At 39.8% G+C, this 17,433-nt stretch overlaps 1 protein-coding gene and 1 long non-coding RNA gene across 2 annotated transcripts in view; one reads left to right on the plus strand and one right to left on the minus strand.

Annotated features, from left to right (window-relative positions):
* Positions 1 to 17,433, plus strand: part of LOC309380719 — a 126,087-nt gene that overhangs the window by 68,708 nt on the left and 39,946 nt on the right. The gene's annotated exons all lie outside the window — the stretch shown is intronic.
* The window catches only part of MEGF10 (multiple EGF like domains 10), an 85,572-nt gene that overhangs the window by 66,580 nt on the left and 1,559 nt on the right, over positions 1 to 17,433 (minus strand). Inside the window, exons 2-4 of the mRNA XM_081930431.1 lie at positions 16,415 to 16,516; positions 15,065 to 15,165; positions 8,298 to 8,390 (exon numbers count right to left, since the gene is read on the minus strand). Coding sequence (XP_081786557.1) covers positions 8,298 to 8,390; positions 15,065 to 15,165; positions 16,415 to 16,516 — 296 coding nt within the window. The remainder of the gene's footprint in view (positions 1 to 8,297; positions 8,391 to 15,064; positions 15,166 to 16,414; positions 16,517 to 17,433) is intronic.

A 17,433-nucleotide genomic window follows, 5' to 3' on the forward strand; every position in this document is an offset into this window, starting at 1 on the left:
CAGCCCGGACACTGAGATCCAGCTCCGAGGGCCTTCTGGCGGTTCCCTCACTGCAAGAAGTGAGGTTACAGGGAACCAGGCAGAGGGCCTTCTCAGTAGTGGTGCCCACCCTGTGGAACGCCCTCCCATCAGGTATCAAAGAAATAAATAACTATCTGACTTTTAGAAGACATCTTAAGGAAGCCCTGTTTAGGGAAGTTTTTAAAGTTTGATGTTACAATGTGCTTTTAATATTCTGTTGGAAGCTGCCCAGAGTGGCTGGGGAAACCCAGCCAGATGTGCAGGGTATAAATATATTACAGTGGTACCTCGGGTTACATACGCTTCAGGTTACATACGCTTCAGGTTACAGACTCCGCTAACCCAGAAATAGTGCTTCAGGTTAAGAACTTTGCTTCAGGATGAGAACAGAAATCCTGCGCCGGTGGCACAGCAGCAGCAGGAGGCCCCATTAGCTAAAGTGGTGCTTCAGGTTAAGAACAGTTTCAGGTTAAGTGCGGACCTCTGGAACGAATTAAGTACTTAACCCGAGGTACCACTGTATCATTATTAATTAATTATTATTATTATTATTATTATTATTACTACTACTACTATGTTTTAGAATGTTAAAGTCTGAGCTGGGGAGTAGCCATTGATATTTCACCATATAATAATCCCCTCACATGATCTGAATGCTTTGAGAAACAAAGCGTTTCCTAAGTCAGTTTTATTAAGACTGAGATCCACAGAACTGCTTCCACTGCAGTTCTAACCATCTCCCTTCCCTTCATATTATTTGGAAACAAACAGATCAATCAATACTATTACAGCTTCGTGAACAATTTTCCCCGACGTGACTCTGACAGTGTGGTGTGCTGATTCTGTAGCTGCAAGGGACAGCTTCAACTTGTTTTGTGTCCAGTTCAAATGACATCGATCTGTCTACAGTATTCACTCAATAATCCTTTAATTTAGTTCCAATGAATGTCAAGTCTTTTGCTGAAAAGAGCATATTTTGTATGTGTATATCCCATTACATAATGTAACGTGTCTTTTCCATCCCTTCATCCATTTTCATCAAAATACACTTCAGGCAATACAAACACTCGCTATTATGGTAACATGTTTGCCAAGGAAAGATCAGATAGAAACAAAAAACAAAAAAGCCTAAAGTATCACTTTTCATCTATGATAATTTTTGGAGGATGCTATGGCATGTCATATTCTGACGCCTCTGCTAAATCTTTGACTCAGAGTGGCTATCTCATACTTTGTGAATATGAAACTACTGCAATTACCATTTCAAAACAAAGGCAAAGGAGAAAATTGTGTGCTTGGAGTTGCTTAGGGGAAATTGTGAAGGGTGTAAGAGGGGCAATGTTTGGAAGCAGCAGGAAGGTCATTGTATAGCGAGATGTTTGCTGACCTAAGAAAAAACACATAATGTGTAAAGCAGGGATGCAGGCATAACAGATAAGAGATTAGAAATCATTTTATAATGAGAGACTAGGAAAGCAAAACGCATCAGGTGGCTTTGCTAGGACTAATGAAATACAAGGCTCTGGTGTTGCAGTGAAAAGAGGTGAGCAGCCCCGGCAGATGCATCTTGCAAAAATAGTGCACTAGTGTGTGTTTATACTGGGCTGTCCACACATCAATCAACATTATTAGTTGTTTGGTGATTATTTTGCTTACTATATTGTTGTTGGAGGGGCAATTTTGCGCTACAAAATTTTGCAGTATGTGATATGTGATCGCATAATTTCAGCAGGAAGCTACAGGACATTCACTGACTGGGAATGAAGCAGTATGTTCACTCTGAAACTTTTGCAGGTCCAAACAGTATTGAAAGTGGAATCATATATTACCAGCCTGATACTATCGGGAGCACAAATCATAATTGCACAATAAAAATGACGTCTGGAGGGAGGCTCAATGAGAAAGCAGCAATTTTGTTGCATGATACATCATTCATTATTGTAAGCTACCTCATGTTATCTATCAGTCACAACAAGCATTTTTTTTTCACCTTACCCCACTTCAACACAAGGAAGTGTTTTCCATAGTGGGGGGGGGGGTTGGTGGAAGGCAGTAGGGAGTTTTGTTTTACCTTTATCCTCTACATAGCTGCAACCTACGTAAGAGCTCAGCTTTAATTACGCTTCATGCTATCTGTTAGGGCTCATCCAGACTCCCTTTGGTGCTGCGTTCTTAAGCAAAGGTCCGAGCACTTTATTTTGGCCCCACAAAACCTGCTTTTTGCCAGTTAATAGGAGCAAGCAGCAACCCATGGAAAACTCGAATCACCATTTGAAATATACTCAGAGTCGAGTGTGGATTTCATGCTCTTTATTCAGCTCAGAGTAGTGAGGAATGGAAGTTCCCCCGAAATGTCTGCTTTATATAAATTATTTACACAATGGGCCCCACGTGATTGGCTAATTCTGGGATTATCCTGTAGGCCCATCAGGTTGCAGATTCACTTCCACCCGGAGTTGGATTGGGTGGCTTCTGCGGACCAATCAGACTGCTGCATTCTGGATCCTATTGTTCTAGGACCAATCAGACTGCTGCATTCTGGATCCCATTGTTCTAGGGCCAATCAGACTGCTGCATTTTGGATCCTATTCAACTCAGTACATAACACCATTCGTTCCAATTCAGCATTATAAAGCGGGTTTTCACAAGAAAGTGCCAGAGCAAAAAGAAGAAGAAAGCTGTATCATTTCCTTAGCTGCAAGGGTATGCAAAATCAGAAGGTCTAGAGACTTCCGGGATAGCGCGATCCGGTAATGGCGGATTCCCTCCGAGCTCCGGAGGGAATCGGCTCCGCTGAGGACGGGTCTTGCCGTGCCGGCGACACGGGGACCCTTAAAAACCGCAGGCGCTGAAGCCTGCGGACTTGGTGACTCGGTGGGCACCTTAAACGCCCTCCCCGACCCGCGAAGAGCCTTTTTAAAGGCTGCGGAGTGGACTGGGGTGCGGCGCGGTGCTGAGAGTCCATCGCTACCTCGGCGGAGTGAAGCCGCGAGCCATGGCCGGAGAGCGCTGTCTTCCTTCCTGAAATTTGGACTGAAATAAAGAACCCGTGAGTAAAATGGAAATTTGATACTAAAATTTTACCTTTGATCGGAGTACGACCGGGGGATGTGCTAAAAGGAAGTCCACACTCCCCCCCCCACAAAAAGATTTAAGCAAGGAGAGAAGCACTGAGGTGGAAAGACCTTTGTGCTTAGAAAGATAACTCGCACGAATTGGATTAAAAAGCTATTGTGCTGGAGAGGAGAGAGGAACATTAGAAGTTTTTATGTAATTCCCCCCCCCCCCATTCTGGACCCGGGAGGGTCCTGCGTGTGAGCCTGAGGAAAAGGAGAAGAAAGTTTGACAGCTGTCAAAAGGGCTGTCAAACGGGCGATTAAAGGCTGGAATTGAGATACTTAGAAAATCTTTTTTGGATTAAAGGCGACATATTGTATCTGAACTGATTGGAAACAAAGTATTTGTGAATAACAAAGTAACGAACTGTTGGAAAAAGAACTATTGGACTGGTAATCCCCCTGGAGGGAACCAAAGATATTGCAATGGCAGCAGAAGGAAAATTACTGGCAGAGATTGAAAGGATGTTCTTTCTCGTGGGAATTCTACAAGAAAAGACTGCAGATATGAGCAAACAACTCGTGACCTTGAATCTGAAATTGTGCAACTCTGCTGACGACAAAAAGTTGGGAAACAACCCGGCAGCCGAAACAGAAGAGACAGCTTTGGAAATAGGGGGAGAGGACGAAGAAGAAGGAGAGGACGTTCAGAGGGAAAGTACCAACCAAAAGCCTACAGCTTCAGAAAATAAAGGACTTGATGAACAGGACCAGTGTACCGTAAATTTGCAAAAGGAGAGAAGGACAAAAGAAGAAGCCCCTGGAACATTTGAAATACTGGAACACAAAAGAATAAACAAACATGATTGGGACCTCTTCCTCAAGTTTGAGTATGGTAGACTGGCAGACCCTTGGTGGCAATTGCTATGGACTGACTCGGTGGAAGGAAAGAACAAGTATGATTGGGACCCCTTCTTTAAGTTTGAGCATGGGAGACTGGCAGATCCTTGGCAGCAAATGCTATTGACTTTGGCGGAAGGAAAGAAGAAGGAGCTTGGGACACAACTCCTTCGAGAATTGAAGGCCAATAAGCAACAAAATAGACGGGGAAAGACTAACTGGGGCTTGAGAGCCTCGGATGTGAGAAATCCGGGCTGAGACTGATTTTTTTAGAATAGTAATGTGGAAAGGGACAGAAACTGGGCCAGGGAGGGAGGGGGAGAGTAGAATAGTAAGAATTTTTGATTTATGATCTTTTAATTTAGATATGTTTTGTTTAATATAAAAAGGGAGGATTCGTGTGAGAGAAGATAGGTCGACCTTAGAGAAAGGAGTTAATGTGTAAAAATTTATAAGTAAATTTGAGTCTAACAAGAGATGCTAAATATAAAGAACAGAGGATAACAATATAATAGAGAGAAGAGGAAATAACTTGCTGAATTAACTATAGAAATTGGAATGGGGGAAGGAGAGATGTGGGGAAGTCAAGGAAAGAGGGTAATGAAAATTATATATGTATTGTTCTGTGTTTGGTGTCTGTGTGTGTGTGTTTGTCTATAAAAAATTTGAAAACTCAATAAAAATTTATAAAAAAAAAAACAAAATCAGAAGGTCTACAATAAGAGTTTCAGACATGTTGCATGTCATGTTACATAGTAAATAAAGATTTCATTAACAGAGCAATCCTAACCCCAATCCTCTGTGGCGAAGTGGCAGAGGATTCTCTCTGCATCTACCAAAAGTTCAGGTGGGTGAAAGCAATAGCCAGCATTAATCCTGAAACATGGAGATTAGCCTAAACCTAATCCGGGACTTCCATTTTGAGAAGCCTAGAGCTGGTGCAGCAAACATCAGCAATTTTTACTACCACCATCTTCCATCCTGACCAGCATAACTAGAGAGCTATGGATCTGGTGAGGTTCCACCACCCTGCCCAGTTTTGCTGCACCAGAACTGCAGCCTAAGGAAGTAGTGCGCTATTTTTACTAAACCGAAACGGGGATTAAGGACCATACTACAGATTATGTGAGAGATCTGTAATTGGAATTCCTGATCTATGTATGTTTTCAAAAACCAAAATACAGCTGCAGGGCTGGGACTGCCAATTAGTTGAATGTGGGAGGGTGCTTGTTGGGAGATATTATCATGAACTGAGCACAGTATATGAATAGTTTGGCCCTAACTCCTGGTACTTTTAAAGAGAAATCTGCTGAACTCAAAACCGATGTGACTTCACATCCAGTAATTGAGAAAATGATCATCTACAAGACCGATAAACAACAAAATACAAACTAGATGTAAAGAAATAAGTAAAAGAGTGTGTGTTTAAAATCATTTAAAATCAAATTTGCTTTCCGACATGTTAAAAAGTTGTGATGATTAGTTGGATTATAGCTACATATCATGGAAACAGATATTAGGAATACCTATGATAGTTATAGGGTTCCAACAGATTAGAGATGTTTAAAATCACATTGTTAATGTCTGGAAAAAAGTTGTAGCTATTCTTGTATAAATAGCAGGTCTTTTATTTATCCCCCCAAAAATATGTTTGACTTAAAAGAGTATACGTGAAAGCAGCTGCTCCAACAATTTCTGAATGGCTTAAAGCACAATATACAATTGAATTTATAAACAAAGCAACACATTTTTATACACTGTGATGATAAGAAAATAAGTTTGATGAAAAAAGGATTATATTTGCCATGTATTGGAACAAGTATTAAGATATTAATGTGCAGTCTTGCTTGACAGAACACATCGCCTAGTTATTTTTAAAAAAATCTTAAAGGAAGTTTTAATATGCTATGTATGCACTGAGCCAATTACAGATGGACAGAGTAGATGTCCACACACTTTCTCCCAGGATCACTCATTTGTTTATTTGGTGAGAATCCTACTACCACTTCACAATGAAAAGCTCTATTTGTCAACACAGATGAGGAAATCACACATGCCTTACAGCTCAGATAATAACAAACAGCATAGCTCAAATTATGCAAGCTAAAAGCGTTGCTTCGTTTTGACTATGGCCAATTTGATTTGCAGCAGGGCAATCCAATAAAAGCAGCATCTCATTCTTCTTTTGTCTGCTAGGGGAACATAGAGGCATGCCAGAAAGCCCAGGCTGCTTCTCCCCAAACCCTGCCTCAACTGCGTGTGAACAAAATGCCTTTTTCTTTCCTAATCTGTCCTTGAAGTATAATTTTTTCTGAAGGTTGTTTTTTTTAAAGTTCCAAGTTAGTTGCAATTCGTATGCAAAAACTTTTTACAGGGGATCACTAACATCCCAGGGGATCTCTCAATTCAAGGTACAGGCTCAGCAACAAGGGCTCTTTCACATGACTTCTGTTGCACAGAGACAAGAACACAGTATCTGCACTGTTGAACCCGATGACATTAGCAGCAAGTGGCAAAAGAACAGAGAGAAAGCAGGGACAGAAGAAAGAGCTTTAGCACCAGCACAAATGAAAGGAAGAAGAAAATAGTTCTGGAGAACATAGCAACAAGACATCGTTCCTCAAAATGAAATCAGTGGATAATTGAATTTGGTTAAATTGCTGTGCTTTCTTCTGTATTAGAAAAGCAAAGGAAAAAGAACGAAAGCCCCATTTTGCAGGTATACATAGGCATATTCTGCTGAGTTTCACCTGCAGTTTTAATAATATTTGGAGGAACAGTAAAAATGTCTCCAAGAAAACAGCATGAAAGAAATGCACAGGAGAACCCACACTTACGTTTTCTTCTAGACTTCCAGGGAGCCAGAACAGACAAACTGCTACCCTGTTACTAGAATAACACAGATCTCCCCACATTCTAAATACCTTCCTGAGAGCATATTTTAGGATTGGCCCACTAGCCGATTGTGCCTTGTTTGGGGATAGTTTCATATACTGACTGTTGCTAGTGTGGTTGAGTTGCATCCAACACTAGTCGTACTCAGAGGAGACCCATTAAAATTAATCGGCATGGCAAATGTAGGTTCATTAATTTCAACGGTCCCACTTCACATAAAACTTAAATACAATTTAGTGCCATAATTGGCCTGTTATTGTCCTGCTTGGAGCAAGCACATTGAGTTAAAGTAATAAGGCAACAAGCTCATCACACTCACGGGTTAAGTGATAAGATAATAAGCATGATGACCAATTAATGCCAGTTTTTGGACTTTAGGCTGTCAAGTATGAATCACAAGGATTTATGTAAATAACAACATGTGAATTCACCTAGCGATACTCAAGTTAAAGTGAAATAGCTGTGTTTATTCATTTCTTTTTTTCCCTGTATCACCATAACAAAACTAAATCTGTGTCCTTGCTATATTTATCTATGTTACTTAGTAATTTCAGTATACAAGAATGTAGCATTTTACACAGTGAGTTTAACAAACAAAAGTGCAAAAAAAATTCATTGATAAATTAGATCTGAAACATGAGAAATTGGTTGCCCTTTCACCCAAAGATGATCCATTATCTTGCTCCAATATTTTTTGTGCCAGTTCACATTTCTATCACATGGGGGACACCCTTCTTTTTATATTTCCAATGTATGTCTAGATAGTTTTTATTTATTCTATGTATTTTTCAGGGGTGATGTGACTTCTGGACAATAATTTAAAGCAGTTCTCTTGTATGCCCATATTCAAAGAGAACTTACTGTACATGCATTTAACGAAAGCTTTCCCCACACATCAACTTAATATTTTCTCCAATATTTTGGGCCCATTTTACCATGTAGTCTTTGATTCTGTGTCATTTTTAATAATTGATGGATTTTCCCCAAAATATGTTTGTTTTTATTCTTAACGTCCGAAACTCTGTAGTATCTCTTATTTGTCCATCAGTTGTAATAAAATACTACACACAATAATTTTGAAAATATTTGAAATGTTAGATGTTTGAAAGGGTATGGTTGTTCAAACTATTTTGTTGCAATAGCAGCTTTTCATATCATCTGTTCAAGTGCTAAAAGCCACGTCCTGTGTGCCAGGAAACAAATTAATGTAGGGTTTTATCTGCTGACATTTGGCACTTCCTAATTTAATAAAGAGAAAACAGAGAAACAATCATACACAGAGAGATCCTATACCTTCATGTAAATCAGAACTAACTTTTCAGACAGGCACTGGGGATTCCTGGCACAAGATTTTAAAATCTCCCTGCAAAGAAGGGGAACAGAACAGACAGAGCCCCAGACAGACAGCAGCAGATGTAGACTTACCACTGGAACAGTTGGGTCCACCCCAGCCAGGCTCGCACTGACAGGTGTTTGGAGCAATACAGCGACCATGGATACATTTATCAACACAGTGAGCTGTCAGAGAAAGAGGGAAATCATCAAAGAAAGAAGGACTAAAAATATTGATATTTTTTTTAACCACCTACTTTCCATAATCCAGCTGTTTTATACTGTCTCTGGTTTCTCCTAAAAAACAAAGACTTATTTAGCATATTTAAAGTTTTTAATAACTTCCCCACATTTACTGGGTGTTTAACATCCTTGCATTGTCCTCTCTAGTTTCAGTATTTTGGAAGGAATTTCACCATGGCTGCTTCAACTTTATATATCTATCCAGACAGAAAAAAGCAGCTCTTGTCCTTTAGTGACTCTGTGTTAGCAACTGTGTGCAGGAAAGGTGCTTGACAGAATAATTGTAACCAGGTCAGGGAGGAGAAGAATTGGGGAGTCACACCCACATCTGACTTCTGCTAGTGAGGATGAAAAATAAGGACAGGGTTTTTTTGTCCATCTTTGCTGTGCCAGCTCCATTGGGTGATCCACATGACTTCTAATTCCACAGATTCATAGCCTCTGGCCCCTTGCTCCCACAATGCCCTATTTCTGAGCTTTTATCCATTCAGGCCTCTGCCACAGGAGAGCCCCCCTGCCATCTCTAGAGGCATTCATCTTCTCCAGTGGAGAGGTGATTAAGCTGCATCATAATTACCCTCCCCTTCTGTTCCTGCTCTCTTGTTTTATCTCTCTCTTTTTTGTGTGTGTCACATACGCGACTGATATACACCATTTATTTGGCAACCATAAATGTCTCATATTTTTGCAGTCATGATCATCAGTGAACATCATAGCCTGTGGCTACTGCATTCAGAAGTAAAAGCAAGAGAAGAGTAAAATATATATACAACAGCTTCTCTTACCACATTGAAAACAAAGATTCCAGTGGTGTAAAGAATGAAAAGGGTAGTATTGACTGCTATCCGATTTTCCTACAGGGCAGGTGCATTCAACATTTTTTCTAATACTTGTATCTTTTGAACATCCTTACAATTAATCCCTGGTTCTAAAGTAACAATCAGTATTGCAGATAATATTGCAGTCCAAAAAATAACAAATACAGCGGTACCTTGGGTTACATGTGCTTCCGGTTATAGACGCTTCAGGTTACAGACTCCGCAAACCCCGAAATACTACCTCGGCTTAAGAACTTTGCTTCAGAAACTGTTCTCCGGCAGCGCGGCAGGCCCCATTAGCTAAAGTAGTGCTTCAGGTTAAGAACAGTTTCAGGTTAAGAACAGACCTCTGATAAGAATTAAGTACTTAACCCGAGGTACCGCTGTAGATGTAAGGAATAGAGCCCCTACTCTCAACACTTTACTCTGTATAAGTTGTTAAAAGGGCAATTATCCACTGCATACAAGTACCTAAAAACTGACATGAACTTTGGACAAAAGTTGTGAGAAACAGTAGATACAATCCTCTTTTCACTGGGTCATTATCCCCTCTTCCTGTTGTCTTCACTATTGTCCTTTCCCTCTTGCTTCCTACCATAGCATTCCATGACATTTATTTGTAAAATGGTGCCAATCTGCATATTAAGCATGCTTCTAAGGCCATGGCAATCTGAAGAGTTTTGATTAAAACAAGATTAAATTTTGGTCTTCATATGCTAGGAAACATTAAAAAAATAATAGCACAGCTGCTAGGGAGATATGCTACACACTAGAAGCAGCTGTAAGAATATTTACGTTTGGACTGAGTTCAAAGACTTGCAGAGTTTTAGGAAGGTATAAGGGGATGTGTTTGTATCATGGCTTGCCAAGAAATTTTAAGAGCAGATGCAGGAAAATGTTGAAGTACAAAGCCTAGTGTACCTTGCAATGCAATGCTACACAATTACCAGAAGGTAAATCTTAATACATTCAGTGGGGCTTGCTCCCAGGTGTGTGGTTAGAGGACTGCAGCCTTAAAGTCTAGTTTTCTATTAGGAATACAAGGAGCTGCAGCATCAGGAGGCTAGCCTGACCTGCATTATCTAACTGCCTGTAATAACATAATAAAGTGGTTTTCTCAAAGCAACTGGAAAATTACTGCTAGGCACAGAACAATGTTATAAACATTATTATTGCAACTCTTGACCGGAAACCAGAATCTGCCTTTTTCTGAGTCCGATCATTTTTGTAAATCTATAGAAAAATATCTAGTGTTGGGCAAGTGTTGTGTCTTCAGGAACTCGGGAAGAGGTTTTTTCTATTGCTATTGGTTAGCTTTAGCATAGTTAGGAATAAAAAGTTTTGTGTCTCTTGTGTAGGAAATGTATATTTTTTGGTGCATACTGCAATTTCCTAAAGACATTGGGGGATAGAATCTGAGACCATTAGTATGGTGCTCTAAAGCCCATCCACCTATAAACATTTGTCAGATACAGATGTTACTAAGTATTCCCTTCTCAAAGGAGAACATGTCAATAATATCAATTCCTTAATGCTAAAAGTGTGCAGAAATTAATTTATTTGCAGATTATATTTTCTTCTGCAGGTAACAATGGCTTTAGACGTGCATTTGTATAGACAGCATGTTTCTGTTTTGCTGATACTACTGGGTTATGCTGGTTAGTTTGTCATTTGAACAGAAAACCAAAATCCTAATACCTACTTAAGGGGGCCTATATGAGAGGGGGAAAGTGTGGAACTGGTATCTCCTATAGAATACTGAGTGAATTACAGTGGTACGTTGGTTCTCAAACGCCTTGGTTCCCAAACTCCAAAAACCCTGAAGTGAGTGTTCTGGTTTTCAAACGTTTTTCAGAAGTCGAACATCTGATGCGGTTGTCCACTATTGTTTCCAGGGCGCCTGCACCAATCAGAAGCTGCGCCTTGGTTTTCGAACATTTCGGAAGTCAAACAGACTTCCGGAACGGATTAAGTTTGGCGCTTTTGTTTTTGCTATTTATTTTGGGGGGTTTTTTTTGTTTCAGTGGCTTTTTCAGATAATTTATTTTTGTGACTGTGTGGAACCCAGTTCAGCTACTGATTGACTGTGTGACTGAGGAAACTGATAAAAGCCCCCCATCCAAATAATGACTATCATCAGTGCAGGTAAGAAAAAAATATTTTTAATTTTTATCATCTACAAAACTGTCCTATTTATTTTATAGCACAGTACACGGTTTCCGTGCGCTGCTCTGGTTCCCCAGAAGCGGCTTAGTCATGCTGGCCACATGACCTGGAAGCTGTCTGCGGACAAATACCAGCTCCCTCGGCTTATAGAGCGAGATGAGCACACAACCCCAGAGTCATCCGCAACTGGACCTAACAGTCAGGGGTACCGTTACCTTTACCTTTACCTTTAGAATGATTCTTGCTTTCACTTTATGGATCAATGGTCTCGTTAGATAGTAAAATTCATGTTAAGTTGCTGTTTTAGGGGTTGTTTTTAAAAGTCTGGAACGGATTAATCAGTTTTGCATTACTTTCTATGGGAAAGAGCACCTTGGTTTTGGAACACTTTGGTTTTGGAATGGACTTCCGGAACGGATTAAGATTGAGAACCAAGGTACCACTGTATAAGAAGAATAAAAGGCAGCAGTAGTAGGGCAGTGGTTTCAACCAGTTGCCCTTTGGTTAGTTTCTAGTTGAAAGGATATTTGAGCCAAATATAATCATTTGAAACATCCACAAGAAGTTGCAATTTTCTTCAATACCAGCTATTGCCAGTGAAAACAAAATAAACCACTCTGTTTTTATTTACAAGACCAACATGAAAAGTTGGCACTAGAAAAAAGGAAACAAACAATAAATGTTCTTATCTATGTGTTCATTCTATATGTTTTCTGCTTCTTTTGCTACTATCAGTGCACATGGGCAAATACAGCTGGAGAAAGTTTATTCCCCAGGGAAGCTCATTATCCAATTCAAGTATGTGCAGTGAGATGATAACATTTGGAGTCATCTCAGTCCATCCCAGAGAGTAGGACAGAAAGACAAGCCAGAAGCCAGCAACAAAAGTTCCATGTGCACCCAGGAAAGAAAGTGAGTTTTGTTTTATTTTTTGAAATGGCAAGCGGATGGAAGCATCAGGGAGGATGGACCTTGAGAATAATCCCTTTATTGTCATGTCTCTCTCAAGGCCAATGTTCATGGAATCTCAGACATTCATCTCCATCCCTTCCTCTGCAGGAAGAGACCACATTTTTGTTCCCTTTTGCCTGAGAAAGCCACTGTCCACTTTTAATCTTGCACACAAGGATCTTCCTGGCTGACTGACAGCTGAAGAAATAATCAGTGGCTCTTCTAATCCTGGCACCAGAGATGCTAGACAGGAACTTACAACTGCCAACTGGAGCTGTCGGTCGAAGAGTTATGCATCCATCAGCATTGGCACTTACAACGAGAGGGTGAATTAAAATACAGCCTTTTCAATTACTATCAAATCTTCTTGTTGAAGTCAAGACAAACGGACGTGCAAGCCCCTAGGACACCTGCACAAGAAGGTCTACTATGGACTGAAGTTTGGATTAATGTAGCAGTAACCAATTGGTGTCACTCCATCAGGCACAAAGCTTTTGGGGCTCCATAAAGAAATGACCCTACAGCTATATGAAAGCATACTGATAACTCCAACACAATAATGTTAGACCTGTTTTTCTGTCTCCTTTTCTGTTTTCACTTAAGAATTTCAACTATGTGCTGAGAATCTTTTTTTAAAAAAAATGTTGTAGTTAAATACATACTAAGGCTACAATCCTATAAAGACTTATTGTAGCAAGCCTCTTTAGAACTGAACATTTATATGATTACTAGTTTTAAAAAAAGTATAGGAAACTAAATGAATTCTAGAATTACTTTCAAAGATGGGAAGCACTGACGATTAAGTGCTCTGTGATACTTCCTTTGCTACCTGAGGACAAACAACTGCTGTCATCCAGTATATAAGCCAAACAATACATTTTATCTGAATTCTATTAGGTATTAGCAGTTGTAATTGAATCCCTAATTAACACATACTTTTCAGCTCTGCAAAGTTAATATTCTTTTCAGATATTAGTGCCTGTACTGCAATGATACACTACATTAGCCCTTAAACCAAAGAAGATATTGGACATGAAAAATAGAAAATTTTGACAATACAACACTTCTCTCTCCAAGGCTCCATCAGGGTTCACACATGAGCTTCATTTTCTCTTACATGTTAGAGGCAACTCCAAACATGCAAATCACATTACTTTGTGTGCACTGGTGCTCTCAGAAAAGTCTGCCTGAAGAGGTTATTTGTGTGAAAGATATAGACTATTCTGCTAAGACAGAGGTCAACCTGCTTACCAGATGTTAATGTGCAAGTACTGAAAGCCCACTTCTTATTATCTGGCCATTATTGGAATCATCTGGAAAATAAATATTTGGAATTGCCAGCTGCCCTTGTGGGGCAATAAAGTGAGAAGGGGAAAGATTGTCATTTACAAGAAACAATTGGAAAGCAATGGAGGAGGCTGAGGGCATTTAGCAGAACCACACAAATATCAGTACTGCAACTACTATCTATTCAATTTCTTACCTGCCCTTTATCCTACAGTCCCAAGGCAGGTTCAACAATTTGAAATCAAATTTTAAAAACAGTTTAAAACAAATTATAATCATAGTAATAGGGTGGGTCCTGAAGAAGTATATCTCAGGTATCGAATGCCAGGGCAAAGTGGTCCGTCTTTAAAATACAATAGAAACTTTACAATGAAGGTGCCAGGCATAGCTATGTGGGAAGGGAATTCCGCCATCTAGTAGCTGCCACAGAAAATGCCCTCTCCCAAGCCACACAAACACTGAACTTATTAGAGCAGTGGAGCTACCAAGATGGCTCGCTCAAGATGGGACGGGGATGGCGCTGTGGTCTAAACCACTGAGCCTCTTGGGCTTGCCGATCAGCAGGTTGGCAGTTCAAATTCCCGCAATGGGGTGAGCTCCCATTGCTCTGTCCCAGCTCCTGCCAACCTAGCAGTTCAAATGCATACCAGTGCAAGTAGATAAATAGGTACCGCTGCAGCGGGAAGGGAAACAACATTTCCATACACTCTGGATTCTGTCACGGAGTCCCATTGTGCCAGAAACAGTTCAGTCATGACCCAGAAAGCTGTCTGTGGACCAATGCCAGCTCCCTCAGCCTGAAAGCGAGATGAGCACCGCACCCCATAGTCGCCTTTGACTGGACCTAACCATCCAGGGGTCCTTTACCTTTTTTACCTCCCTCTGCTGATGTCTACCCTGAGAGAATATGTAGGGAAGGAGGTGTGTCCCCCCCCCCCAGATATTTGGGGTGTAAGTCGTTTAAGGACTTTGAGTACTAATGTGAGTGTATTGAATTGGGCTTGGAAACAAACTGCTAACTGACAAAGCAGTTGTCAGCAGTCAATGCCACAGATTGATAGACGGTCGGCAACTTCTCACTTGCACAGTGCCAAATGAAGACAGTCCCTGACTCTACCCTTGCCTCCCGTCAGGTACTGTGTGCTTTCCCCTCAATTGCCCCACAGTGGATGTCAAGATACTCATCAAACCATCAAATCACCAAACCAGCGTCACAACATTTCTTTAAAGAAGCATTTGAGTTCTCAGGCAATGGTCATTTGGACTCCTGTTCTCAGAGATCAGATAGTCACGGGAAACACTAATACACTTCTCCAAGAGTTGCACACATAGAACTGAAATCTTGATTACTTAAGCAAATTCTAACGTGATAGTAGCAAAAATCAGTTTACTTACGGATACACATTTCTCTGCTTTCATAAAATCCAGGGCAACACTGAGATTTCCGCCTGTACATAGTTTTTTCTCCATGCCTATAGGCAGTACGGTAACTGATTCTATTAAAACACATGAAAGCAAAATTTGTTAACAAGTACATGAATATAACCAACTATGGATAATTAGGGATATTGCTGACCTATAAATCAACCCTCCTTTTCCTTTGTTAATTAAGTATTCCTCTCACTAATTCTATATTGGACTGTTCAACTATTTCAAAAAATATCTTAAGACTTTCAGATAAAAACATAAACAAGCTGAATAATTATTAGAACTCAAGCCAGCAATGCATCCTTCATATGTGGGAAACTGGATTGATCAGACATAGCCAATCTATCCCAAAAGTAGTCAATACCCTCCAGATGTTGTTGGACTCCATCTCCCACAAGACTCCATCATCATGGCCAATGGTTTAGGATGATGAGAGCTGCAATCCAACATCATCTGGAGAACACCACATTCGCTACCCCTTGGGATAGATTTGAGTGTCTAGCACAGGGTTAACACAGCAGAATTTGTGTACTTATACCCACTGATTTAATTGAGCTGAACTCGAAGAGGAATTTATTTATTTCAGAATTTAGTGACTGCTCTACATTCAAGGAATACCTGAGTGGTGTAGAGAAAGAAAGAAAAACCATTAATCCTATCATTATTAAGAACAGATATAAAATACAGTAATTTGGGGAGGCTTGGCAGAAAATGAAGTGAGAATTCCAGGGAACTGGGGCCACCATGAGAAAAACACATGCCAGAGTCACAGAATACGTTACTGCAGTGGCTCATGGCACCATCAGTACAAGCATTAAATCTGAAGTGGCCTCATTTCTCTACTGTTCAAGAAGCATTGAAAATGACCACCTTCTATGGTTATATCCCGTATAACAAGATCCATCAAAATATATGGCAGGCATGCTACAGAACTGCTTGATCAATTCCTATTTTCAGATAGTAAAAACTGAATAAGCCACTGCATCAACATTACAAGTCTCTCTGTAATTCTCTAAAGAAAGGGAACATATTTTCACACTAGTGCCTCACACAATCTTCCACAGCCCAATAATCCTTTGTAACATACAGTGATCACTTGAGAGGATTATCCACCTCATAGTCTTACTTTGGATAACTTATACCCAGAAGCACACACATGCCGGCATGCAAACTATGGTTGCACTCATACGATCTCATTTGTGCTTGATATAAATTATTCTAGACTCTTTTTAACGTGAAACAATCTTTAATCACCTACAAAGGATTATTCTAGCAAAGCAATATAAGAACATAGTTTATTGTTTATAAGCGAATCACCTGTGCCGTGTGCATTTAAACCAGTTCAGAATGTCTGTGCAGCTGGTATAGTAAATTTGATCGAAAGGGTGTGGATAGGATTCTTGGACTGTAACAGAATAGCTGCACAGAAACAAAACAAAAATATTAAGTATGTACACTACTAGAACAATTGTTGTGAAATAAAGTATAATTATGAAGCAAACAAATATATAGGTTTACCAACATTTCAGAGATATTATCTGTGCAAGTGAACACTCACCATGTTTCAGACAAAACGAATCAATTAGTCTTTAAGTTGTTCTACATCAAATACTATCTGCTTACTATAGTTACATCTTTGATCGCAGAAAAATATTGTAAACTATGATGAGCGGCAAACTTTTTTCTTTGGTGCAGACCTGAGTGCATATATACATCGAATGTTTTGTCGCAGCCCAGAAAGTAAGTGCCTGTTTTCAGCCAGCATCTACTAAAGGAGTTTTCCACTTTTTAAGGCAATGTTTTCTTCCACCTTCTACCATTTGTGTTCAGAGGTGTCCCACAGATAAAGGAGGGCAACACAGCAAACATTAGAAATGGATTGTGAACCAGAATGCTTTTCTACACTATTGTTGATAGTTAACATTTTAATAAAATTTCCATTAATATAGCAGATGTGGTGCTACAGTTGGATGATCCATACAAATATTCTTACTGTGAAAATGATGACCACAAAATGTGGGGAAATGTGATTTGCACCTAGAAAAGCAATCTCAACACTTAGATTTGAATACGTGAGAATTGAAATCCTGCTTCCTTAATTCCAAATCTAGAGCAAGTTCAGTATGTGGAGCTCATCTGAATAAACTTGTTTTGTTTTTTAAAAAATAAGTGAATGAATACCCCTCCAAAATATATATGTAAAGTCTAAATACAGTAACAGTATAAAGATATATAGGTATAAATGTAAACAGTATAAATACAGTATAAAGGTTCCTTGGCGAACACCTACATGAATTACACAGGCCAGCTGTTTCTGTTTATCATTGCCAAAGAAA

Source organism: Podarcis melisellensis (assembly GCF_964234715.1).
Source record: "Podarcis melisellensis genome assembly, chromosome: 11".
Lineage (NCBI taxonomy): Eukaryota > Metazoa > Chordata > Lepidosauria > Squamata > Lacertidae > Podarcis > Podarcis melisellensis.